At 37.7% G+C, this 25,683-nt stretch overlaps 1 protein-coding gene across 5 annotated transcripts in view; it reads left to right on the top strand.

Annotated features, from left to right (window-relative positions):
- Nucleotides 1–24,426, top strand: part of LOC127437584 (UPF0606 protein KIAA1549L-like) — a 76,976-nt gene extending 52,550 nt beyond the window's left edge. The window contains exons 11-23 of one of the 5 annotated variants that reach the window (XM_051692603.1): nt 1,094–1,254; nt 2,069–2,104; nt 6,084–6,274; nt 14,134–14,258; nt 15,782–15,906; nt 17,825–18,063; nt 19,802–19,931; nt 21,007–21,375; nt 21,913–22,010; nt 22,414–22,553; nt 22,886–23,043; nt 23,246–23,320; nt 23,557–24,426. In XM_051692603.1, the coding sequence (XP_051548563.1) occupies nt 1,094–1,254; nt 2,069–2,104; nt 6,084–6,274; nt 14,134–14,258; nt 15,782–15,906; nt 17,825–18,063; nt 19,802–19,931; nt 21,007–21,375; nt 21,913–22,010; nt 22,414–22,553; nt 22,886–23,043; nt 23,246–23,275 (1,802 nt within the window). In that variant the 3' untranslated portion in view covers nt 23,276–23,320; nt 23,557–24,426. Of the gene's footprint in view, nt 1–1,093; nt 1,255–2,068; nt 2,105–6,083; nt 6,275–14,130; nt 14,259–15,781; nt 15,907–17,824; nt 18,064–19,801; nt 19,932–21,006; nt 21,376–21,912; nt 22,011–22,413; nt 22,554–22,885; nt 23,044–23,245; nt 23,321–23,556 lie in introns of all 5 variants that reach the window. The other 4 variants (XM_051692605.1, XM_051692604.1, XM_051692602.1 and 1 more) reach the window with 4 other exon arrangements.
- Nucleotides 24,427–25,683: the final 1,257 nt, after the last annotated feature.

Raw genomic sequence — 25,683 nt, 5'->3', positions numbered from 1 at the left:
AACAGACCAAAATGTAACTCCTTTTTCACTGTACATCTTGACAGCATTCTACTTGGCGATCATGATTTCAAGCTTGATTACACTTCCTATAGCGCCCTCTAGCGCTCTGAATGTTTGTCAAGCACTAGGAAGTGCAGTCGAGCTTGAAATCATGGCTGTGCCTAGAGACTGCAATGGCAAGATGTACAGTGAAAAAGGAGTTCTGTTTTGGTTTGTGCCCACCCAAAACCAACTAGACTTCAAGAGACATTGATTTAACCACTGGAGTCCACTGACTTTATCTCCTTTATGGAGCTTCAAAGACTTTGCCACAATTCACTTGCATTGTATGGACCTACAGAGCTGAGATATTCTTCTAAAAATCTTCGTTTGTGTTCTGCAGAAGAAAGAAAGTCATACACATCTGGGATGGCATGAGGGTGAGTAAAATATAAGAGAATTTTAATTTTTAGGTGAACTATCCCTTTAAAGGAATATCCTGAGTTCAATACAAGTTAAGCTTAGTTGTTGATTAAATGTTAATTAAGAGATAGATAGATAGGAAAACACTTTTTAATTAACACTTACATTGTGCAAGAAAAACCATCAGAAATGTTATACATTATCTTTGAAACTCTCCCTCCCTCTTACTCTGTAATGAACGAAAATTCTACTATGACTTGTTAGGGAAAAAACGAGTGGCTGATACAACATGATAATGCTGATTAATTTTTCAAAATGAAGTCTATCCCATACCAATCTAATAAAAACCTCAAAGGGTTTGAGTGTAGAGAGTTTTCACAAGTTTACTGAGCTCTCGACTAGGGCGCTGAGCCCAGTTTGTCTGGTGGTGAAGAGCAAAGCCCCAGTTTTGTATGAATAAAACACAGTCAGAGGCAGCAATAGGGGTTTAATCTCCCAGACAAGAGTTAGAGCTGAAAGACAGATTCAGCTCATTAGGAGCTCACCACAGACAGTAAGAGACAGAGGGAGCTTGGATTACTGTAACTGTGTGGAGATGCAAGTGGCGGAAATCATGTGCAAACATTGTGAATGGGTTTATTGATTTCAGATGTTTGTTTGTGTGTGTGTGTGTGTGTGTGTGTGTGTACAGCGGTGGTAAAGAGCCTGCCTAGTAACCTCTGGATACTGGCAGTCCTGATACCCGTATCGCTAGTGATGGCTGTGGTAATCATAGCGGTAGCTATCATATGCAGAAGAAACCGAACTGTCTTCAAGACCAGTGCATTTCGCAATTTCCATCCTCGCACCAAGGTATGACTCTTCAAAGCAATACATCACTGTCTTGTCACAACAAAACCATTTATGTCAGCGTCATATCAATAAATGCATTAAAAACTTCACCCACAAAGGAAAATTCTGTCATCATTTAAACGTCCTTTGCGTCGTTCCAATCCCATATGACCTCTTTTATCGTGAAAGAAGTTTTGAAGAATGTTCATGCTGCTCTCTTCCAAACGATCAAAGTGGATGTTGACCAGGGAATGTCAAACTCCAAAAAGGACAAATAAGCATTATAAAAGCGTAATAAATGTAGTTAATATGATTTATGCACTGTATTCCAAGTCTTCTAAAGCCATATGATTTCTTTGTGTGATTAACAAACTGAAATTTACCTTGTTATTCACTGAAAATCTTGCCTTGAAAATCTTGCTTCACAGTCATGGTCATCTTTCACTTTCATTGAATGGGAAAGAGCAGTTTGGACATTCTGCTAAAAATAACTATTTTTTTGTTCCACGGAAGACAGAAATTCATACAGGCTTTGAAAGACATGTGAGTGTGGGTAAATGATGAGAGAATTTTCATTATTGTGTGAACTATTCCTTTAAAAACATAACTTTATTGGCTATATACTGTATATACAGTATGTGGAATCTTATATTATTTCATTTATATCTGAATCTGATGCTGGTCATAAACTTTTGAAATGGTGCACTGCTCCTTAATCACTTTGTGATGTCACCACACAAGAACGTCACTATATGTTAAAACCATTGAATGACACATTTCACTATCATGTCCCCAAAAAATCCCTCCAATTGTGTCCACTACTTTTCCTATCCAGGCTTCATATCGAAGAGATGGAAGTTACCACCACCAGGTATTTCTGGCTATAGCTTGTGTATGGTGCTTGACTGCATGTCTGTAGTGTGGACATCCTTCTTGTTGATTGTGCTTGTGAGAAATCAAAATCGGGAGGATTTTAAGTATTACTGGTGTATTACTGTAATTATGATTTCTTTGTTGTGATTGGATTACGAGGCTTTCACATACAGTGGATACAGCCCAAATGCAGGTTAAGAAATTAGGTCACCCCAAGCTGAGTGATATGCCAAGGTTACATATATGCATAATTAGGTGAAGTTGAAATAGATTACCAAGGCCTTTAATCTAAATGGGATACATTAAACTACCCTGCAGGATGGTGGTACAGGATTTACTGTGTGCGTTCATGTGCTTATGTAGGTGGATGTATTTATAGCAAAGCTTAAGCATTTCGTATATTACTTCCCGATCTCAGACTGACCTTTAATGTAACTGTGTTGTTAAAGCTAATGGAATAATAGAATATGCAAATCAATTGTAATTATGATAATCTTCTCTTTGATCGTACTCCCTCTTTGCCGTGTTCTCTGATCTGAAAACATTCCCTATTAAGATGTCCTTTCAGGAACATGATTCTGCTTCTGAACGTTAATTTGCAGACCAGTGTGTTAAGCGTTCCGGTTTCACGGAAGGGCTACCCTTGTTAGGGAATTAGAGGAAGTGTATGCAGAGTCCAAAATTAACACTTGACAAGCATCAAATGCAAAGATAAAAGAAAGAGACTATTGTAAGTAAACAAAACGTTACTTGCTGGCTGGATGGTAATTTAATTTGGAACATCAACATTACATACTGTAGTTTAATTTTCGAATAATAAGAGCTATAGTCTGACCCTCACGGATGTAGGTGACATGTGCGATTATCTGAGACATACAGTGCAAAATGTCTACTAAATAAAACATCTTGTACCTCAAAGGAAAACTTACTAATACAAGTTTATCTAGGATGCAAACTATGGTGCCTCGATCCCGCAATGAAAAAAACAATTCTGACTTTAAAACTCACAAACTTTACTTTAATTTTTGCAGATACAACTTTTTTTCTCAATTTCAAGTTTATATAAAGTTGCGAGATATAAAGTAGTAATTGCGAAATACAGTATAAACTTGCAATAGTGACTTTATTTTCACAATCGAGTGCAACAGTCAGGTTCTGGAAGTAAAAATAATTTTTTTTCCCATTGGTGAATACATTTTTACCAATCATTTTTTTAATCCTTTAAAGACAGCTTGGTTAATGCTTCTGTTGAAGCCATCAGTCAGTGCTTTTTCATAACTTTATAGTAATTAATAGCATAATTCCTGGTGAAAAACCCATGATCTACCAGAGAAAAATTCACCAATCAGGGAATTGCTTCCAACAAAGCCCGCCAAACAAGCCAAGTAGCGACCGCCCACTCCCATGACGAAATCTTTTTAAATACAGTATATCTGAACATTTTGCAATAAACTTTAAATATATTGATTCTACACTTATAATCAACAATCAATAGTTTTATGTATTTCCATCGTTTTTAATTAGATTGTGTCACTCGAAGAGCATCATGGGATTGTAGAAAAGGGGGGCGGGCACTGTTGCTATCTATTGCAACTTCATTTTACTTGCAATTGCGACTTTATATGTCGTATTTGCAATTTTATTTCTCGCCATTACAAGAAATACAGTTGCTGAATTGTTAAAGTAAATTATAAAATACAAAGTCAGAATTACCTTTTTCATTTCCCTAGTCCCATGGTGGGACCTGGATTCCATTGCAAACCTATGTGGTGAAACAGGCGATGTGGTTTGGTTCTCGCATTACACATTCCATTTTTTGAACTGCCTATCCAGCCCGACAGCAAGACTGGCTCAACCAATGGTGTGAGTTTTGGGCAGGACTTTATGTTTGTACAACCAATGAGAATGAGAACTGAATGAGAGTAAGATATCAGTCGGAAAAGGAAAAAGAAACTGCAGATACCAGCACTTCCCTGATGATTGGTCATCCTCAGACAGCCTGACATCTAGGATCAATTGCATGTATGTCTGCTTGTGTGTATTTTTCTTCGACCTGTCGACGTATTTGTACAGTCCTTATGTGTTTTTCCCAGCTTGTTTGCACAATGAAACATGTATGTATAAGGAAGATCAGTTCACATCCTGTGCAAGATTTACAAACGGGACTCTACGCTTAAATCATATTGAGCTTGGATTAAATTAAGATTTATATAAAGGGTTCATGGACTGTCACGACCCAATCAGGCAATGAAAGGCTCCGGATTCTCTCATGAAATACAATTGGAGGGAGCACAAATGAATAATAGTTCAGCTGAGCACATGTGAATTATATTTGGATGGGGCTTGACATAATTCAAGGTCAACGTCCAATATAGAACCCATGCTGCAACTGGAAGAACATTCTTAGGGGCAGTTAAGACTGAATGCATTCTTGCGTCAAAAAAGCAAATCAAATGGAACAGAATAGAGGTGTCCCTTGACACAAGTACTTTAACTTGATACGGCATCTAAAAAATGTGGTGCTCTTCTCTAACAGTGTGGTCATACTAAACTGTGCTCCATTCACTTTCATTTATATACTTTCATTTATATATTTACACGGTAGAGTGGAAAAGTACATTTATGAGGCGAAGAAGTGTTGTCTCCTGGAAAGTTCAAGTTTTGAGAACTCTGACATGCGAATTTGTTTAGCAAAAAGACAAATAGAATACAAACTTCAAATCATGGTTCATGGCTGTGATGTAACTGAAGACAATTGGCAAAAAATGTGTGTGGGGGGAGGGGGGTGCCTTCAATATGCCTCATCCAAACTTCCTGCTTCAATAGGAAATACATCAGCATGAAAAAATCCTGCACTCATCAAGCTATTTCATGGGGTTTTTAATAAAGAAAGCTGTCCAAACACATCATCTCATCTTGATCTTAACCACAGGTATCACACACACAGTCAATGTGCTGATGTGTGCTGATTTCCAATGCCAACCGCGACACTTGTAAATGTGACAACAGCACGTGCAAAGTGCTAACCCCTTGAATTATTAATCACATCTGAGTATTGATATTTTTCACATTTACTTCACATTAGTGATGCCCTGTGGCATATTTGTACACCTTTTTCCAAGATCCAAGAGGCACTCTACCTCTCTGCAAGAGATTGATCCATAATTCATTAAATGAGGGACTTTATAGCTCTTCCATATTAAATATCCCATGGCAACTTGAAGCATCAAATGCAGGCTTCTTGAAATATAGTTCAACTGGAAGAACCTTCAGTGAATCAATAAATTAGGGTGCACAGCATTCCATTCCTGATTGAAATAAAATGCCAGGTGCTATGCACCGAATATACCTTTCACAGGGCATTGTGTAACCAGGGTCCAAAATAAACACTTGCAAAAAACCAAATGCAAGTAAAAATTCAATCTGACCCTATCTGACATGAGTGAGTCAAATCAAAGACATACAAACCGTCTAAAGAAAACATCTTTCATGACTCGCATGTCTTCTAACAATTCCTTAGAGGAAATTTACATTCTTAGGGGTCGTTCACACTGAACTTGAAAATAAGGTATCGCACAAAGAATGGAACAGAACGCAGGTGTCTCGAGACAAGTTTTTTAACGGCTGGCGTTTTTTTTAATTTGACACAGCATCTTAAAAATAAGGCTGACCTGCGCGAGATGCTAAAAAAAGTTGAGACGCAGCGCAATGGTGAAAAAGTCCATCTAGCGTATAATTGCTTTGAAAAACTATTTAAAAACAAAGCAGACGGACGCAAAAATGACTTTTAAGTGACAAAATTGTCCTACCCTGTTTGCCAACAATTTTTCCTTCTATTCCTAATTTTCCTTATAAGGGAAAAACAGCATTGGTAGGTGCATCAAAATGTTAATTTTGGATCCTGTGTATAACTAGCCCTCTGCTTTCTTCTGTATTGTTCAATCACGGCACATCATTTGCCTTTATAATGTATCTAGCCTGTGCAGGGTTTCGACTATGCCAAGCAGCACATGGGCCAGCCAGGTGAGGAGGCTCTCACTGTCACCAAGGAAACACTTGTCCTGTCCCTCCCCGTACGGGATGCCCCACTCACACAGGACAGGGTGGCGGCGGCATTACAAGATGGGACGGCCTCAAAAAGACCTCAGTTGACAGAGATGCATCTCACGTGAGTACTTTTATTATGGAACAAATAGCGCCCAAGAACTATGTGTGTTATATTTTTAGACATACCAAATGGAATAATCTAATATCATGGTATATCGCTCATGTCTCTATAGAACAATAGAGCCTTCAAAGCCTGTATGTCATAAATGTTTTAAAACCTACCCGATATGACCAGCGAGTTCTATTTCAGTTGTATTTCTTATCTCTTTTCTCTGAAAAGTCAACGACACCTCAAGTATGATGTATATTTACCATTGAGTGGATTGAGCTCTTGACATTAAGACGCTGCAAAGAGTTAACACATGTGGAGGAAAGAACAAAGTGTACACTGTGTGCTTAGGAACAAAAAATTGTTCCCTGTACATTTTTATAGAATCCAAATCAAGAAAGGTAGTCATGGCACACAAATACAGTGCCTGCAACATCTAAAGCATTTAATTATTTAAGTAAAGTTATAAGAGGTAATGTCTGGTGCACACTGGATGACTTTTGGTCATGATTTCGCTGTCTGAGACAAATTTTGGGAATCGTAAAATATTTTTTTCATCATAGGGCAAAAATTGTCAGTATTTGATTGCTTAGTGGTTAGTTAATTGCCTTTGCATTGAATCTAAGCCTAAAGCCTGGTGTAGAGGTCTGCATTCCTGCAGAACTTCCAAAATACCCGCGGGACCCGATTAGATTTCTTGCGGCATGGGATTAAATTAAATTCCTGAGTTGAAGGAGGGAGCGGATGGTACTTCCATGAGATGTGGACTGGAGCAGGTGGTCAGAGAATAGCCTGAAAAATCCTATGTGGATCTCTTTTTTATTTTATTAATTAATGAATGCAAGAAAAAAAAAACGATAATTGTTATTTTTTTATAACGTAAAATAAATGTGCACACAGCTTGTGCATTAAATTATCCAATATTTAGAGCAGGCAGGTATTCAATGGGGGATGTGGAACTCAGACTAGAATATGGTAAATTTAGTGTTAAGAAAACTATTTCAGGCAAGTCAAATTGGCGTCTTTTTCACACGTCATCTGAAAATAGCAATAACAGAAAAATAAAACATTCTTTGTATACACATGTTGTCTGTTTGTATGGCTTTTGCTCTATGTGGAAAACAAATGCGGGTTTGTGGGAATGGGAGGGATCGGGAAGATAATCACTGCAGGCAGAGAGCGGGTGAACATGGAGTAAAATTCAGCGGGAGCAATTGGGTGCAGGACAGAAACCTGCGGGAGCGGGCAGGAGCGGGATGGAAAAAAACAGTTCCGTGCAGACCTCTTGCCTGGTGCACACTCTACGATTTTGGCCACGATTTTGTTGCTTGACACAAATTCCGAGAATCACAAAAGATGTATTTTGTAGTGAGGCAAAAGTCTTTTATCGCTTAATGTGTCGTTCACCGATGGCCATTTAATTGCCTAGCCTAAAGCCTAGCCTAAAGCCTAGTGCACACTGTGCAATTTTGGCCATGTTTTTGCTGAGACAATTTTCAGGAATAGTATAAGATTTCTTCTGTTGTAGCGCAAAAATCATCTTTGATCGCTAAATGTTACTTCACCGATGGTTGATTAATTTTTTTTTTTTCCAATTTGCTTTTAAGTCCTCGTGGTTGTGTAGTGATTTGCCTCCGTCTGGGTGGCGGAGAACAAATCCCAGTTGCCTCCGCATCTGAGATCGTCAACCCGCGCATCTTATCATGTGGCTTGTTGAGCGAGTTGCCACGGAGACATAGCACGTTGCTGCTTATTTTGGAAATCCTAAAAAAGTATTTTGTCGTAAGCAGAATTTGAATTTGAATCTTATGCTAAAGCCCAGTGCACCCGGTAGGATTTTGCTGAAAAACATTTTGGGAATCATAAAAGATTTATTTCATCGTAGGGCAAAAATTGTCAGTCTTTGATGGCTTAGTGTGTTGTTCACCTACAGCTGATTAATTACTTTTGCGTTAAATTTAAGCATAAAGCTTGGTGCACACGATACACTTTTAGCCACGATTTTGCTGAGGCATTTTTTGGGAAACTTAAATGATTTATATTTTCACTGGGCAAAATCGGCTGTGATTGATTGCTTAGTGTGACATACTCTCCATACTATCTTGCCGATTAATTGCCTTAGCTAGCGATGAATATTAGCCAAAGACGAAGTTCCGCCAGAAATTCTGAAATTTTGTTTTTCAGAATTCCACACACATTATGATTGTATCAAAATTACTTCGAGTTTGCTCTGAAGAATGAGCAGCACATAAATTTCCATCTTTTATCCAGCCACGATAGACTTCAGACAACAATAGGACTTGTATTTGTGTTATCTTCCAGAAAAATATGGCTGATGTTAGCGCAAGGGCTGGCTTGGATTTGTGCACTACCATTTGAATTTTGTGTGTTCGTGAGAATGTCAGAGGGTAACTTGAAGGATCACCCAATCAATACTGTCAATCAAAACCAAAGTTCTTAGATGTTTATTGTACAGTCTAACATAAAAAATAAAAAATTCTCACCAGGGTCATATTGTACAAACTCACAAGGAACAATTGTAAAGGATCACAGTGTGCACCTGGCCCAAATCATTTAATTCTTCAGATAAAATTTTTAGTTGGCCTATGTTATTCTTTGTCCGATGCTACAGAATATTTTCTTCCTTATTACACAAAGGAAGAATCCTCCCAAGGTCCTTTTCTCATCCTGAATAAAAATGCAAATGAAAGGTGGTAGGAAATGTATCAGTGTTAAGCTTGCACGATAGTCTTGTCGCAAATGCAGCCTTTCAAGGTCATTAAAACCCACCAACCCGCATCTCCAACATCTCTGGGTTACTTAACCACTCTCGCTGGGCTATGCAATCGTAAATATGTCTTTACGTCGCACGTGGGACAATGCGACAGCGAGTTGCTCTCCAGCAAAAAGCACTGATCCTTGAAATCGTTGCAGTGTGGCTTAGTCTATCTCCTCTTTTCTCTCTCTCTCTTTATCCATCTCTCACTCTTTCCCTGTTGCCCTCCGTGCTTATTACCCAGAATACAAATGTATTCTACCTTTTGTTACCTCCCCTGAGTGGCTCGATTAACGGCAAATGAGCCTGCAGAGAACAAGGCTGGGAAGAATAATTATTTGGAAAACCAAATGCAGCAAATATGTGAACAGGGTTTCGTGCATTTACTGACAGAAAACCTGGCAGATAGAGTGAGCGACAGATACTGCTTGGAAGAGATGCGTGCTGGGAAGCAAAATATGCTCACAGCTACAGAATCATGTATGATTCAGTGTGCCTGTAGGCTTCTTGGGTGATGCTTCCACTCTCTCCCCTGCCTGCCTGCGTTAGACTTAGAAAGTGTGTGTGTGTGCTTGTTTTTGTGTGGTTGCGAGTCCTGCATGGCTGGGTGTGATGTGCATGGCAGATTGTTGGCACTGATGTCTGGTAGATTAGCAGATTTACTGTTATATGCATATTTTTTTGACTGCGCTTTATTACCCTCTTCTCGGAGACAAAGACTTTGGATTGATTTTGCATTTATTTCTGATTATTTTGATATGAAAATGAAGCTTCCTTATTTCAAAGATTAAGGATAATGGCTTGTAATTAGATTATTTTACATATATGAATTAGGTATCATGACCAAACAACAAACTAAATTTTTACAGCATGTAACATTAATCCTGATTTATGTTAATATATAAATACAGTTGAAGTCAGAAGTTTACATACACCTTAGCCAAATACATTTAAACTTAGTTTTTACACAATTCCTGACATTTAATCGTAGAAAACATTCCCTGTTTTAGGTCAGTTAGGATCACTACTTTATTTTAAGAATGTGAAATGTCAGAATAATAGTAGAGAGAATTATTTATTTCAGCTTTTATTCTTTCATCACATTCCCAGTGGATCAGAAGTTTACATACAATTTGTTAGCATTTGATAGCATTGCCTTTAAATATTTAACTTGGGTCAAACGTTTTGAGTAGTCTTCCACAAGCTTCTTACAATAAGTTGCTGGAATTTTGGCCCATTCCTCCAGACAGAACTGGTGTAACTGAGTCAGGTTTGTAGGCCTCCTTGCTTGCACATGCTTTTCAGTTCTGCCCATCAGAATGAGGTCAGGGCTTTGTGATGGCCACTCCAATACCTTGACTTTGTTGTCCTTGCACCATTTTGCCACAACTTTGGAGGTATGCTTGGGGTCGTTGTCCATTTGGAAGACTTATTTGCAACCGAGCTTTAACTTCATGGCTGATGTCTTGAGATGCTGCTTCAATATATCCACATAATTTTCCTTCCTCCTGATATCATCTTTTTTGTGAAGTGCACCAGTCCCTCCTGCAGCAAAGCACCCCCACAACATGATGCTGTCACCCCCATGCTTCACGGTTGGGATGGTGTTCTTCGGCTTGCAAGCCTCACCGTTTTTCCTCCAAACATAACGATGGTCATTATGGCCAAAAAATTCCATTTTTGTTTCATCAGACCAGAGGAAATTTATCCAAAAAGTAAGATCTTTGTCCCCATATGCACTTGTAAATTGTAGTCTGGCTTTTTTTATGGCGGTTTTGGAGCATTGGCTTCTTCCTTGCTGAGCTGCCTTTCAGGTTATGTCGATATAGGACTTGTTTTACTGTGGATATAGATACTTGTCTACCTGTTTCCTTCAGCATCTTCACAAGGTCCTTTGCTGTTGTTCTGGGACAGATTTGCACTTTTCTCACCAAACTACGTTCATCTCTAGGTGACAGAATGCATCCCCTTCCTGAGCGGTGTGATGGCTGCGTGGTCGCATGGTGTTTATACTTGCGTACTATTATTTGTACAGATGAACATGGTACCTTCAGGCATTTGGAAATTGCTCCCAAGGATGAACCAGACTTGTGGAGGTCCACAATTATTTTTCTGAGGTCTTTGCTAATTTCTTTTGATTTTCCCATGATGTCAAGCAAAGAGGCACAGAGTTTGAAGGTAGGCCTTAAAATACATCCACAGGCACACCTCCAATCAGAAGCTAATTGGTTAATTGTTTAAAGGCTTGACATCATTTTCTGGAATTTTCTAAGCTGTTTAAAGGCACAGTTAACTTAGTGTATGTAAACTTCTGACCCACTGGAATTGTGATTATAGTCAATTAAAAGTGAAACAATCCATCTGTAAACAATTGTTGGAAAATGTACTTGTGTCATGCGCAAAGTAGATGTCCTAAACGACTTGCCAAAACTATAGTTAGCTAATATTAAATCTATAGAGTGGTTAAAAAATGAGTTTTAATGACTTAAACCTAAATGTATGTAAACTTCTGACTTCAACTGTATACTATTGTTCATTGTCAGTTCATGTTAACTATTTAGTCAACTAATATTAATGTAATATGTTTCGTTCGTGGAGGAGGGAAAGGAGGAAGCGGGAGGCGACGGATCCAATTCAAAAAGGTATTTTATTTTAAAAAAACTCAAACTATGCTTTCCAGCGGTAAACACTTAAGTACGCTTTCCAGTGGCACACTCTAACACAATGTTCATTCAAACAGCACTCTCTTGGGGTGTGTGAAGCTCTCTCTCCCTCTCTGGGGTTTTGGGCAGCCTTTTATCTCCCCGCCTCTCACTGTGAACATAGAAATCACAATTAGAAGCAATTCATCTCAGGTGAAAACACTTACCGCTTCCTCTCTCCCCAGACGAATACTCGGCCACACCCTCGCCCCCACAATTAACGTAAACAAACTTATTGTAAAGTGTTACCCTTTATTTATTTGGTAACACTTTACAATAACATTGTATTTATTAACAATGATTAACAAAAGATAACATGAACTAACAAAGAACAATACTTTTGCTGCATTTATTTAACAATGAACAATTCTTTTGCAGCATTTATTAAATATTGGTTCATGTTAACTTCTGCATATGCTAATACATTTTACATTAAAATATATACAGTATACATTAACATTAGTTAATGCTTTATGCACTAATATAAACAACAATGAACAATTGTATTGATAAATTAACATTAATCAAAATTAATTGTGGAAAAAATCATTGTTAATTAATGATACCTAATGCATTAACTAATGTTAACAAATATAATTTATTGTTCATTGTTAGTTCATGTTAACTATTGTGTCAACTAATATTAACCAACCTTTTTGTATAGTGCTTCTGTCTTGTGTATTTGGTGATATTTTAGGGGTGTATTAATTAACATTGGTTGACACAATAGTCAACATGAACAAACAATGAACAAGTCTTTTGCAACATTTATGAATCTTAATGCTAATTTCAACATATGCTAACACTTTCTGTTTGTTTTTAAAAGTGGTATAAATTAACATTAGTTAATATACTACAAACTAACATGAACAATGAACAATTGTATTTTGATAAATTAACATTAACCAAGATTAAAAAATGCTGGGGGGAAAATCATTATTCATTGTTAGTTAAAAATACTGTATGCATTAACTAATGTTAACAAATAGAACCTTATTGTTGTAGTGTTACCAATACTGATTTATTTGAAACTATACAGTCTTTTTCTGATTTTATTACTGTATGTTGGCATAATGTATTCTAGGAGGTTGCTTTGTAGTGGTTTTGAATATTATTTGTTGCATAAGCTGCCATGACGTATTATTTCATCATCCACTTATTTTTTATACATTTTTTTAGACGTCAAGTACTTTGTTTTCTTGTAAATATCTCAGGAAAATGTTGATTAGAATATGGAGCACCAGCAGCTTTGTCCTGTTTTCACCTGAAAATTATTTTTTGAATGTTAAATGTGTCCTAAAAATAAAACACCTTGCAAAGAAATATAAAAAGCAAGGAAACATCCTCCACACTACTTTTTAAGTCATTCATGTTATGGGTGTGGTAAAGAGATTTTAGACAACCAATGTGGATCTCTTGGGCAGGGTCGTAGCTAGTGGGGTGAAAGGTGGTAACGAGTCTAGGGGCCCAAAGGTCCAGGGGGCCCCACAACAAATTCTAAACTGTATTTTATTTATAGGAAAGAGGCCCAGAGCAATATACAGTCAGGGGGCCCAGATTATCTTGCTACGGCCCTGCTCTTGGGACTGAGGCTGTTAACCTTGTGCTAGTCTTAAATATGTGCATTTTAGCTTATATTGTCATTGTATAAAAAAAAAGCAAGTATCACAACATTTGAGGCCCAGTGTACATCAATATATGTTTTTAAACAATATATTTTTTGCATCTTTCTGTGTAACCCTTCATATAATGCAATTTACTGCTTATTTTATGATTCATGCCTATGCTAAATCAAACACACATTTATAATGAATGTTGAGTTAGATTGATGTAAATATGCAAATTAATTTGTTTTGTTCACACTAAAGTTACATTGCCAAAAAAAAAACAAAAAAACAAAAAAAAAAAAGAAACCTTACATATCCACATATGAAAGTGGCTCAGATTGAAATTCTAAATGTAAGTGTGGCTTCGGTGTAAACAGGCAGGTTGGAATTCATTTTATTGTTATGTCAAAAGCTGTTCATATTGACCAGATCCAAAAAAACAGATGCGGAAAAATTATGAAATTTGGGCCACATCAAACTGTGGCATGAAAGTAGCCAAGAACAGCATCCTCAGTAGTAATGATGTAACTATTACAACTCTCATTGGCACATGATGTACATTCTAAAATGTGGTTCAAAATCCATTGTCTTGTTATTCCAAAGCACAATTTGTCAAAACATAATGACTGTATGCCCACCCAACAGTGCTGTCTGTTTAATGACACCAGCGCAGTTTAACACAGGTTAACAGAGGCCAGAGGGCCTTGCAAGGCAACTGTGAACCCTGTATAACACTGCATGCAGCAAACTTATCATTGCCTCTGTTGCCATGGCTACCCGCAGCAGTTTGCCAAGTGAGGAAGGCTCTGTTTCGAGCAACGATTCTGGGAAGCTGAACACAGGCAGGAGCACCACAGCTCGAAGAAGTACGGCACAGAAAGTGCCCAAAGAAGAGCAACACACAAGAAATGGTGAGAAAGAAATAAAAGTGGGAACAGGAGATTCCCATTACTTTACTATAAGGATTGTAACCTGTTTATGACACCCATAATAATTATCTCGTTATAATTATCAGGAGTTGAAGGTAATAGAAAACAATAGCATAACAAAATGCCAATAAATGTAATTTCTGTAACTGGCTGAAACAAGTGTTAACTGTATAAATATACATGTTTTATTATGGTTTTGCAGGTCTGTAAAATATACAGTGGGGTGCAAAAGTCTGAATGCACATTGAAAATCTGGGATTCAAAATCATATTTAAGCCTGTAAATAAACAGATTTTAGGATTTTTAAGTTTAAAACAAGAAATTTTATGGCATTAAATGAATAAATATTTAAAGTTAATAAGTATTGAAGAAATATTGGAGATTCTGCACTATTTCTTGGTCACAATTCAAATAAGCAAAAGCAAACATAAATGACATTAAAGGTGCTGTAAGCGATTTTAGCATTCTGAAGCTTTCACGTGACTGAGCTGTTGAATTAGCCAAGCCCACTCATTCCAAAACCCCGCCCTCCAAAGATAATTTTGAGACCAAAACCGAGCAAAAGAGCAGCAATATTTGTTCCCGTGGCTGTCAAATTTAACAGTGGCACAATAGTGCCTTCAGTTGACAAACATTATTATAAAATTATTAATCATAGCCTCAGTGATCTGCCTCAAATACAACACTTATGAGAAAGAGCAAAATGATTGACATGTGAAAAGTGTCAATGACTCATTTTTTGTTTGCTGTTTACAAAGTCTACAGTTGTCACAGTGATCGGTGAGATATCTCAGGACACTTATTTAATTAATATCTTTAAGGGAGTAGGAACATTTTTTGCATACTTTTCCATGAAAAAAATTGCTTACAGCACCTTTAACACATTTATACAAATTGTTAGATTCCATTGCCTCCATTAAATCACACAAGATGATTTTTGGAACATTCTCAAATCATATTGTGTTAAAAATGGTTTAGGTTTTGCAAAACCTGTTGATCCATGCCAGCTCAAGTATTTGCTTTCATTGTAGCAAAAAATGGATACACCAAATACTAAAAAATGCTAAAATGCATGTAAATTAAAATTTGTACTCAAATTTTCACTCAAGTTGTTATGCTAATAATATAATTAGTAATGAATTTTTTTTTATTAAATTAGAACAACTGGAATTAGAAGCATTTGCTTTAGTGGTCTCAGACTTTTTAATACAAAAACAATATTCTCATATACAACTTTACTAACAGCAAGATACAGTGCAGTCCAATAAGGAGAATTGCCAAGATAAGCATCCAGGAATATCCAAGATATTTGTTTATACTGTTAAACCCTGAAACCTATAAATAAGTGATTATTCCAGGATTTATTCAGTACATTTTGCAGCAGTAGCTATTATCAGACTCTGTTTTTGGGTAGGAGCCTGATGCTTTCTGAACATATACAACCCCTTTTTACGCTTGTACTGTAGTTTTATATGATTGCATTGGTCTCCTGTGTCTTATTGCAGACCATTATGACTCTCTAACTGGCTCTCTACGCCTCATCACCATCAAGCCTATGGCTGCTCCACTCAATTATTCCTATCCTGACTCGTCCAATCACAGCCAAGACTCTGTTATCCTGAATGGAGAGGTAAGTTTACTATCACCATGGAGATGGGACCACCTCATTAGGGAGGCTTTAATTGCTGATTTATTTATACCTGTGTTGATTGCTTGTCAACAGAAACAAACCGAGTTTTGGGCCTTGTCTTGCATTGGTAACTAGGTGTGAGGCTATACGTTTCCAGCAACAAGCAATTTGCCTGTCCACTGTGAAAGTGTAAATGCTGCGTGATGAGGCACAAAAACAGCCAATCCGAACATATTTGATTTTTAATATACAGTTACTTGAAGCAGGATTTGAAACCAAGATTTTTTGGTGAAAGCTGATACATTCTATTGCTAAGAGGTTGCTCTTTAGAGGTTCTCAGTTTACTTACAGTTGTTGATTTCTCAGTTGAGTTTTATTTAAGAATCAACTTTATCTAAGACGTTTCTCCTAAAATTTCTTAGGAGCAATAAAATAGACACAGAATTGTTGACATAAAATTAGATTATAAAACTATAAACTTAATGTTGATAGAATAGTTCAGATAATTTTGTCTTGGAAGAATTTGATGAGAAATGTTTGAGTTCATATTGAAATCTCTGACTTTGGATTGGTGTCTGAGAACATATGACCACAGTTTGAGACATTGAGATCTCTTCTGAAACTCTTAAGGAGACACATTTGAAAATATAGGGAGATTACTTTTCAAAAGAACCATCTGAGTGACTCCAGTCAGGCTTCCTAAGCAACCAATTGGCCCGGTTGCTAGGGTGGGTAGAGTCACATTGGGTTAACCTCCTCATGGTCGCCATAATGTGGTTCTTGCTCTCTGTGGGGCATGTGGTGAGTTGTGCGTGGATGCCGCGGAGAATAGCGTGAAGCCTCCACGCGTGCTAGGTCTCCGAGGTAACGCGCTCAACAAGCCACCTGATAAGATGCGCGGATTGACGGTCTCGGACGCGGCGGTAGCTGAGATTCGTCCTCCGCCACCCGGATTGAGGCGAGCCACTATGCCACCACGAGGACCTAGAGCGCATTGGGAATTGGGCATTCCAAATTGGGGAGAAAAAAGGGGATAAAAAAAAAAAAGAGAACCATCTGAGAAGCAGGAGACTTAAGCAAAAGTCTACATCAGCTCACCATTTAGTCTCAATTACTGGGATTCCATCCATGTATTTTTATGCACATTTTTGGTTATCGTATGAAAACTGCTTGATGGAAACACCAAGATGCGAATAAAATCTCCATAAAAAATGCATATGCTCGCACGAGGTGGATAATTTTTTTATTCGAAAAGAAGAAATGCACATAAACTATGATGGAAACACATTTACAAAATAAACTCAGGAATACAAGATGTGCATTAAAGTCATATGACTGAATAATTTGTTCATAACTGGACTAACCAGCGGACCAATCACTGCATCTGAAATGTTGCTCTGATCATCCTGAAATAATGGTGTTCTTAAAATCCAAAGCCTGCACAGAGTTTGCAGAGCAAATAAGTTGAAAAAAAACTTAATGTGCCGAAGAGCAGGTTTGCTGACATTTTTGAAAAATATTTTATAGAACAGCACGGTAAAGTCATAAGGATGGATGAACGCACACCCAGAACTGTGTGATGCACTGTCGCTCCCCAAAATGAGACAAAGTTCTTTACAGTGTTTTGTCTTTGTGCTCTAAACTACGAGTATTTGATTAAAAAAAGAGGCACAGTGGCTACAGTTTATCCGGAAGTGACGATTTTGTTCTTTTGAACACACTGGATGGAAACGCGCCTTTATTCGCACATTGTTTTCGCGATATTATGTTTTTTTTTGCATAAATGAAATTCCTACTTGGATGGAAATTTAGCTACTGTTGTCTGGTTAGGACATATGGGCAATTGGATTAGGTTGAAATTTGAGGCCCATTACACTGCTTTGTTTGGATTATTAAATAACACTATTCTCTCCCACAGGTAAACATGGGGCTGAAGCAGAAGTCAGACATTGAGCATTATCGGAACAAGTTGAGGTTAAAGGCTAAAAGGAAAGGTTACAGTGATGGTCCTGTATCTAGCAGTAGTGGAAGTGGCAGCGGCCACATGTACAGCCATCGAGACAGGCTAAGGCGAGAGAATGCATCCCTGGACTTAGAAGATTTGCGGGGACCAAAGGAGGACAGAAAACCCTCCACTTACGTAAAGTACCGCAGGAGGTAGGCGGAGATTAAAACCCTGACAGCTATTAGTCATCACAAAATATTCAGCAAAAAGAAAATCAATTGCAATTTCCAACATACTGGAATGTTTTTAACCCTCCATGGACCACATTATGAAGAAAAAAAATAAAATAACTGATACTGTATGTTTAGTCCTTAAGTTTAACTATATACCCAAATTCGTTTTTTGGAGATCTGACATTTGACCTCTAGGAAATCTTCATTTATACATCACAACAGACTATTATTGATAACATATTTCATGACAACATGATTTTTTTTAAAGGAATATTTCTGTGCAAGTGTACAAAATAGACCGTAAACCTTTTTTCACTTTTTTCATTTAGTATGTTTTCAGTCCTTCATCACATTGTATTAATTCATAAGGTCAGTCTGCAATAAAAAGTTCATCATTCATAAAAAAGAAAAAGAAAAAAAGAATAAAAGAAAAAACGTCTTTGGACCAAACTCTACTTTTTAACCATTTCTACCTGAGAAAAAACAGATATCAATATATCAATAAACAATGATATCAACACTGTTGAATGTATCCTTGACTATGCTGTGTACTACATACAGCATGTATTCCGTGATGGCCCATTTTTAAAACATCTGTAAGCTAATATTATTACATATTTAATATTTGTATTTACCTTAAGGAGCCTAAAGAATCTAATGCCTAGCTAATGCATTAGGTATCATGAGCAAACAATGAACAACATATTTTTACAGCATTGATTAATCTTTGTTTATGTTAATTAATAAAAATACAATTGTTCATTGTTAGTTCATGTTAGTTCATAGTGCATTAACTAATGTTAACATATTTATTTTAAAAATGTATTGGTATATACTGAAATTAACATTAACCAAGATTAGTAAATGCTGTAAAAGGTACAGTATTGTTCATTGTTAGTTCATGTTTACTAATGTTGTTAAATAATGTTAACAAATGGAACTTTATTGTTAAGTGTTATCAATATTTCAGTAATATGCTTACCATGTTGATCTCCAACAAATGCTAGGGTTGCTTGTTGTTGCCTTGGTAACCAAATAATTCTGTTGCAGAAAAGCTAGAATTGAATAAAACAGAGCCCTTATGACTTTATGAAAGTGAAAAGCAAATGGTTAGAAAACTGCCTGTTTTTATGTCATTTAAAAATTGCATGGGGCCCATTGAGGGTTAAAGTGGTGACTGGATAGCAACTAGATTTTTGTACTGTTAAATATGCACTTAAATTTTGCCATGATTTAAAATCTCTTTACATAGGCTAAAATGTAACTGCTTCAGGCATGTAATATTTGGACATTAATATTTTAGCCTGTTTTAATGAAAATGCTGCGAGTACATTTCTTAATAATTTTTATTGGTTTCCAGAAATAAAAAAATATATATTAATTTTAATGTATAATAATAACAGGATTTCTTTTTCTTTATGCAAGAATATTACAAATTTTAGCAAGGTTTATGCTTAAAACAAGAAAAAAAAAATGCAATTGGGTAAAAAACTAAATTGATTCCTTAAAAAAAGTAATATTTTCTTACACAATTTAGCAATTTTGTAAATTGATCTTGTTTTAAGGATATAAAGAGAAAATTTCAAAAATACTGATGAATAAAATGACAATCTGCAAATCACAATGTTAAATGCACTATGTTGGTTCTTAATGATGCAGTGATCATGATACTGACAAATTTTACTTACTGACCAATTGTATAACATTCTCTTCTTAGTGACTCCCATAGGGAACCTACATATTGGAGCAGGCAGTCTCTGAACACCCCTAGTCCAGTGGAGACAGAGATGGACATGCTGGTCATGAGGGAGAGATCTAGAAGGGGAATCCGCAACAGCGGCTACGATGTGAGTGCTGCCAACCCTGCATCATGGGACCCCAAATCCCAGATGCCAAATACTTACTTTTTATGAAGTCTTCTGCTGTAGACTTGGTGTGCAGTGCATGTCAATCACAGATCAAAGTGCTGGCAGATTTCTCTCTTTGCTTTGTAAAGACTATCAGCTCAGGTTTGCTCTGAGGCTTAAATGAAGATGATTACCTTTAGCTTTAACTTCAAGTTCAGCTTATGGGTTAGATAAATTGAGCTGGAGGTAGCTGGTTCTTTAACACTGACTTTTTGTTCACCTCATCACAGAGCAGAAAAGGATCTCATTGAATGAGAATATAATTTTGGCCTGTTCAGTGATTTAGATTGGAAATCCGAGACCGGATAATAACCGTGAATGTGCCGAGCTTTAAAGGTGTCGAGCTTTTAGCTTTCAGATCAAGGAGTTTCAGTGCAGATACTTCTGATAACACTTACGTTGCTAGACATATATTGAATTTATTATCACATATGCTATTTTCTGGATACTTACATTCAGTGGCCGCATGAGGACGAGGAAGCAGACAACTTGCAGACAAATGAATGGGAGTATGGCAGCTCTGTGAATATATTTCGATGTCTGCTCTGGTTTGAGTGTTATGTAATATTATTGTGTATTATCACAGACAGTATAAGGAGATTAACCACTTGGGAGAAATCAAAATGTTCAATTTGGCAGCTTTAGAAATTAAAATATCCCATCTTTCAGTTAAGACCCAATCGCATTTTTGTGTGTGTTTAATCTAGAATGTCCAATGCCATTAACTGGACCAGTTTTAGCATAATTTGAGCTAAAGAAGGACAATTTAAGACACCAGTGCAATATGTTCTTGAAACATAATCTTGACAAACAGTTTTGGAGATTTTGGTCTTCTCCCATTAAAGTTGATAGGAGCTTTACTTGTACGCATAATGCCTAAATAGAAAATAGCTTCTTGGTGTGCATAACCAAGATGGCCACTGAGTGAACTGACTTGATTTAAAGGAACTTTACTTATATTAAAACTGTGCATTATGTAGCATAAGCCTTATGCATGTTTATGTATGCACACCAGGGTGAGCCAGAGCCGTTTGAAGAGACCGATGTGGACCGCCTTCTGAGTTCCCTTGGTTTTGGTGGTGACCCTCAGGTCAAAGGTCATTCTGACTCATCCACCTTAAGTTCCCAACCATCCATTGATGAAGTGAGGCAGCAGATGCACCTACTCTTGGACAACGCCTTTGGCCTGGCCTCTGCTGAGCCTACACAAACCAACCACCACCACCATCACCACCACCCTCATAGTCCTTACAACCCCAGCCATAGTAGCCCCTACTTGGATGGAGTTACCAGCGCACCTGGCACTATGAACCACCCCAACGGAGCTCTTCAGCGTGGCTCCTCCTTTGGGCCAGATATGCACCAGTGTAGCCTCCCCAAACCAGTGAGTTTCGTGCTTACCTTAAACAAGCATTCAAAAAATTATTGAGAAAGTCATTGACTATGAGTTCTAAAGGGGAAAGAGGTTTTGTGAGATTTGAGATTTGTGCAGATTTTAATGTATTATTATCATAAAATGACAGCGTGGTCATTTATTTTCTTATGTGGGTTGATATTGTCGAACACATGGGCTTTAGGAGATATTGTAGGCTAAATATTCTTTCTTAGTTTTCTCATTTGAAAATGGTGGCCCTAAAATTTTAAAATACTATATTAATGTTAGTAGGCACACAATATTATGGGTGTTTGGTTTTCCATGTTAACATGTTTGACTGCAAATGAATGTTCGAAGATCTGAAAGTTACTCTGAAAAATATTGGCCCCCCTCGAAGTTTCATTTTGGATAATCTGGTCCTCGAAAGAAAGTAATCATAGTGCCCTGATGCAAACATATTATTATATAAATATATCAGCGTGCTGTAGTTATGGAGACAGTTGATTGGTCATTATGGTGAAAGGGTTGATGTGATTGGCTCTGCAGGGATTCAGGTTTACCCAGCTGCCTGATATGGGTTTGGGGTCCCCACCCCCCCTTATTCCTCCAAGAGGAGGAGCCCCACCTGGAACTTCACTAAGACGGTGAGAGAAACCTTAACAGTACACATTTGGAATTATATATTTTATTTGTTGTGGTTTAGTGGTACTTTTTATTGTATTACTGTTACTGTATTGATATCTCTTTACCTTCAAAATCTGCCTATATGCATATCTTCCAGCATTAAATCATTACAGTGCCAGCAGTATTGAGATTAGCTGATATACTCATATATTTTTATATATGCTTATTTTTATATATGCTTTGTCCTCTGAAATAGCTGTAGCTAGCATGAAAAGGTGCTTTGCATGGCTGTCAGTCCTGTTGACTGCATTGAGGTGTGTTATGCAGTTCTGGAGTGATGTTGGCCAATGTTGCCCTCTGGTGGTGTGATCATAAATCAAGTATAACAAGACTTGTGATTAAATTCTTCATCTATTGTTGTAGGTCGACGCCAGACATGAGTCTGAAGCCTCCTGTCTCTGATGCCTCTGAGATGAGTCAGCACAATGGCACCCCCTATCTGCCAATCAATCGAGCTCCCTTCCCCGCTGTTACTGTCGACGAGTCTATGACAAGCTACTCAGGTTAGGGTCTGCAATGTTTTCAGTAAAGAGTTTGTGCAGAATGTGGAGATCAGTTTTGAAGTACAAAACATTAAATGTATAGTAGTTACCAAAAAGGCAAAAACTAATAACAAAATGGGTCATCATCATGTTATAACAGAATTTACTGTACTCTTACAAGATTTATTTATACACTTTCAAAAAAGTACTGTGAAGGTAGCCAACCATGGTAAAAAGTGTGTGTGTGTAAATATATATACACACACACACACATACACACTTATATAAATAAAAAAATCAAGTGAAGCGAACAAATCGAAAAATCATTTTATTTACTTTCCAACGGTTTGCAGGAAACCCAATGACAGCAGTATATGCCATATCTGCCAACCGCCCTGGCTACTCTGACTACTTTGTCCTGTCTCCACCATCCTCCTACCGCAGTCCCTCTTGGATGTCATACCCTCCAGAGCCAGAAGACCTTCCACGTCAGTGGAATGACACGGTAAAGGCAAGCTCGGTTTCTCTATATAGTTTTCTATGTGCCTAAACTTTGCTCCTAACACATTTGCTATAAAATTGGGACTTGTGGATATTACCTTCACGTCTGGTTACAGTCCTCAAAGTATGAACAGTAAGCCTTAATTAATTTGGATTGTCTTTGTTGTCTTACCTAAAGTGTATTTTCTTTTCCTTTTCAAAATTTCTTACAGAACCAGTGTCATCTAGAAACCATTTGCTGAACTGGATTAATTTCTGATGTTGAGCAGACACAGAAATTTACGAGGGTATTTTAGAGTTTTATTTTGTTACATGTTTCCACATGCCACATAGACTGGATTTATCAATTGTCGGAGAAATGCTCATTTAATTTTTATGTTTACATTTTAAGAGTATTAATAGGGCAAGGTGACTTAAGTGTCCAAAATCTTTTTGGGGCCACTGTATTATTCAAGCTCAAAAACTTGTCCTTATAATGAAAGCAATATGTTAATTCGATGCTGTATGATTATGTCCCTTTCAGGGTGCATACCACCAAAAATAATTGTTGCCCACTTTGAAATTACTCATCCAGCAGTCCTAACACACCTCAGAGCTCGGCTGAACGGCTAACCAGACCCATAATCCACAACCTCACCTGCCAGCCTCAGCAAGATGCAGCACCTGAGGGTAAATCGCAACCTGTCCTTGACGTAAAAACCACGCTGAACAAACAGCGGGTTGTCTCACTGGCCAAAACTGTGTTTTTCTTAAAGCTTTTTCAAATTACAAAACAAGTGTTGTATCTTATGCAGGTGGTTTTATGTGTTTTAAACACCAAGTTACTAATAATGGAAAACTAAAACACGTTTTTTTTTTTTTTTTCGTCTTGGGCGATCTTAGCTTCACTGATGCGTATCTGTGTCTTTTGCTCTCATTCGTGCATTTTTTAAGAAAAGGTTATAACTGCAGGTGACTCTTTTTGTGCACACTGTATGGCTTATGTAAAAATGGTGGCGATGAATGGCGTAAAAGGAATTTACAATTTGGAGAGATGTGACATCCTGTACTGTATCTACTGTAGTCACAACGCATTCAAGCAGAAATAGTAGACGCTTTTTCTTTCTCTCAGAAATGCCATAGCTTATGCTGTATTAAAGTGTTTCACAATGCACAGCCGTTCATAAAAGGCATGAATCATCTTTTGAGAGTTTAGGTATGGTGTGGGAAGATAGCCATAAAGGTTTAGTTGACAAAGCGATTTAAAAGTAGTTAAACCCAGATGCCAGAATTATAGTAGAAAGCAAGGGCTAGACTTTAAGAGGATTCATATTTTTACTAGCTTTTTGTAAGTACTTAAAGAGTAACTAAAAATACAATATACAGTATCTCACAGAAGTGAGTACACCCCTCACATTTTAGTAAATATTTTATTATATCTTTTCATGTGACAACACTGAAGAAATGACACTTTGCTACAATGTAAATTAGTGAGTGTACAGCTTGTATAACAGTGTAAATTTGCTGTCCCCTCAAAATAACTCAACACACAGCCATTAATGTCTAAACCACTGGCAACAAAAGTGAGTACACCCCTAAGTGAAAATGTCCAAATTGGGCACAATTAGCCATTTTCCCTCCCTGGTGTCATGTGATTCGTTAGTGTTACAAAGTCTCAGGTGTGAATGGGGAGCAGGTGTGTTAAATTTGGTGTTATCGCTCTCACTCTCTCATACTGGTCACTGGAAGTTCAACATGGCACCTCATGGCAAAGAACTCTCTGAGGATCTGAAAAAAAGAATTGTTGCTCTACATAAAGATGGCCTAGGCTATAAGAAGATTGCCAAGACCCTGAAACTGAGCTGCAGCACGGTGGCCAAGACCATACAGCGGTTTAACAGGACAGGTTCCACTCAGAACAGGCCTCGCCATGGTCGACCAAAGAAGTTGAGTGCACGTGCTCAGCGTCATATCCAAAGGTTGTCTTTGGGAAATAGATGTATGAGTGCTGCCAGCATTGCTGCAGAGGTTGAAGGGGTGGGGGATCAGCCTGTCAGTGCTCAGACCATACGCCACACACTGCATCAAATTGGTCTGCATGGCTGTCGTCCCAGAAGGAAGCCTCTTCTAAAGATGATGCACAAGAAAGCCCGCAAACAGTTTGCTGAAGACAAGCAGACTAAGGACATGGATTACTGGAACCATGTCCTATGGTCTGATGAGACCAAGATAAACTTATTTGGTTCAGATGGTGTCAAGCGTGTGTGGCGGCAACCAGGTAAGGAGCACAAAGACAAGTGTGTCTTGCCTACAGTCAAGCATGGTGGTGGGAGTGTCATGGTCTGAGGCTGCATGAGTGCTGCTGGCACTGGGGAGCTACAGTTCATTAAGGGAACCATGAATGCCAACATGTACTGTGACATACTGAAGCAGAGCATGATCCCCTCCCTTCAGAGACTGGGCCGCAGGGCAGTATTCCAACATGATAACGTCCTCAAACGCACCTCCAAGACGACAACTGCCTTGCTAAAGAAGCTGAGGGTAAAGGTGATGGACTGGCCAAGCATGTCTCCAGACCTAAACCCTATTGAGCATATGTGGGGCATCCTCAAATGGAAGGTGGAGGAGCGCAAGGTCTCTAACATCCACCAGCTCCGTGATGTCGTCATGG

The sequence above is a fragment of the Myxocyprinus asiaticus genome, chromosome 48 (assembly GCF_019703515.2).
Source record: "Myxocyprinus asiaticus isolate MX2 ecotype Aquarium Trade chromosome 48, UBuf_Myxa_2, whole genome shotgun sequence".
NCBI classification, from domain to species: domain Eukaryota; kingdom Metazoa; phylum Chordata; class Actinopteri; order Cypriniformes; family Catostomidae; genus Myxocyprinus; species Myxocyprinus asiaticus.
Note: the sequence above shows the minus strand (reverse complement) of the source record. Positions and strands in the feature narration are given on the sequence as shown.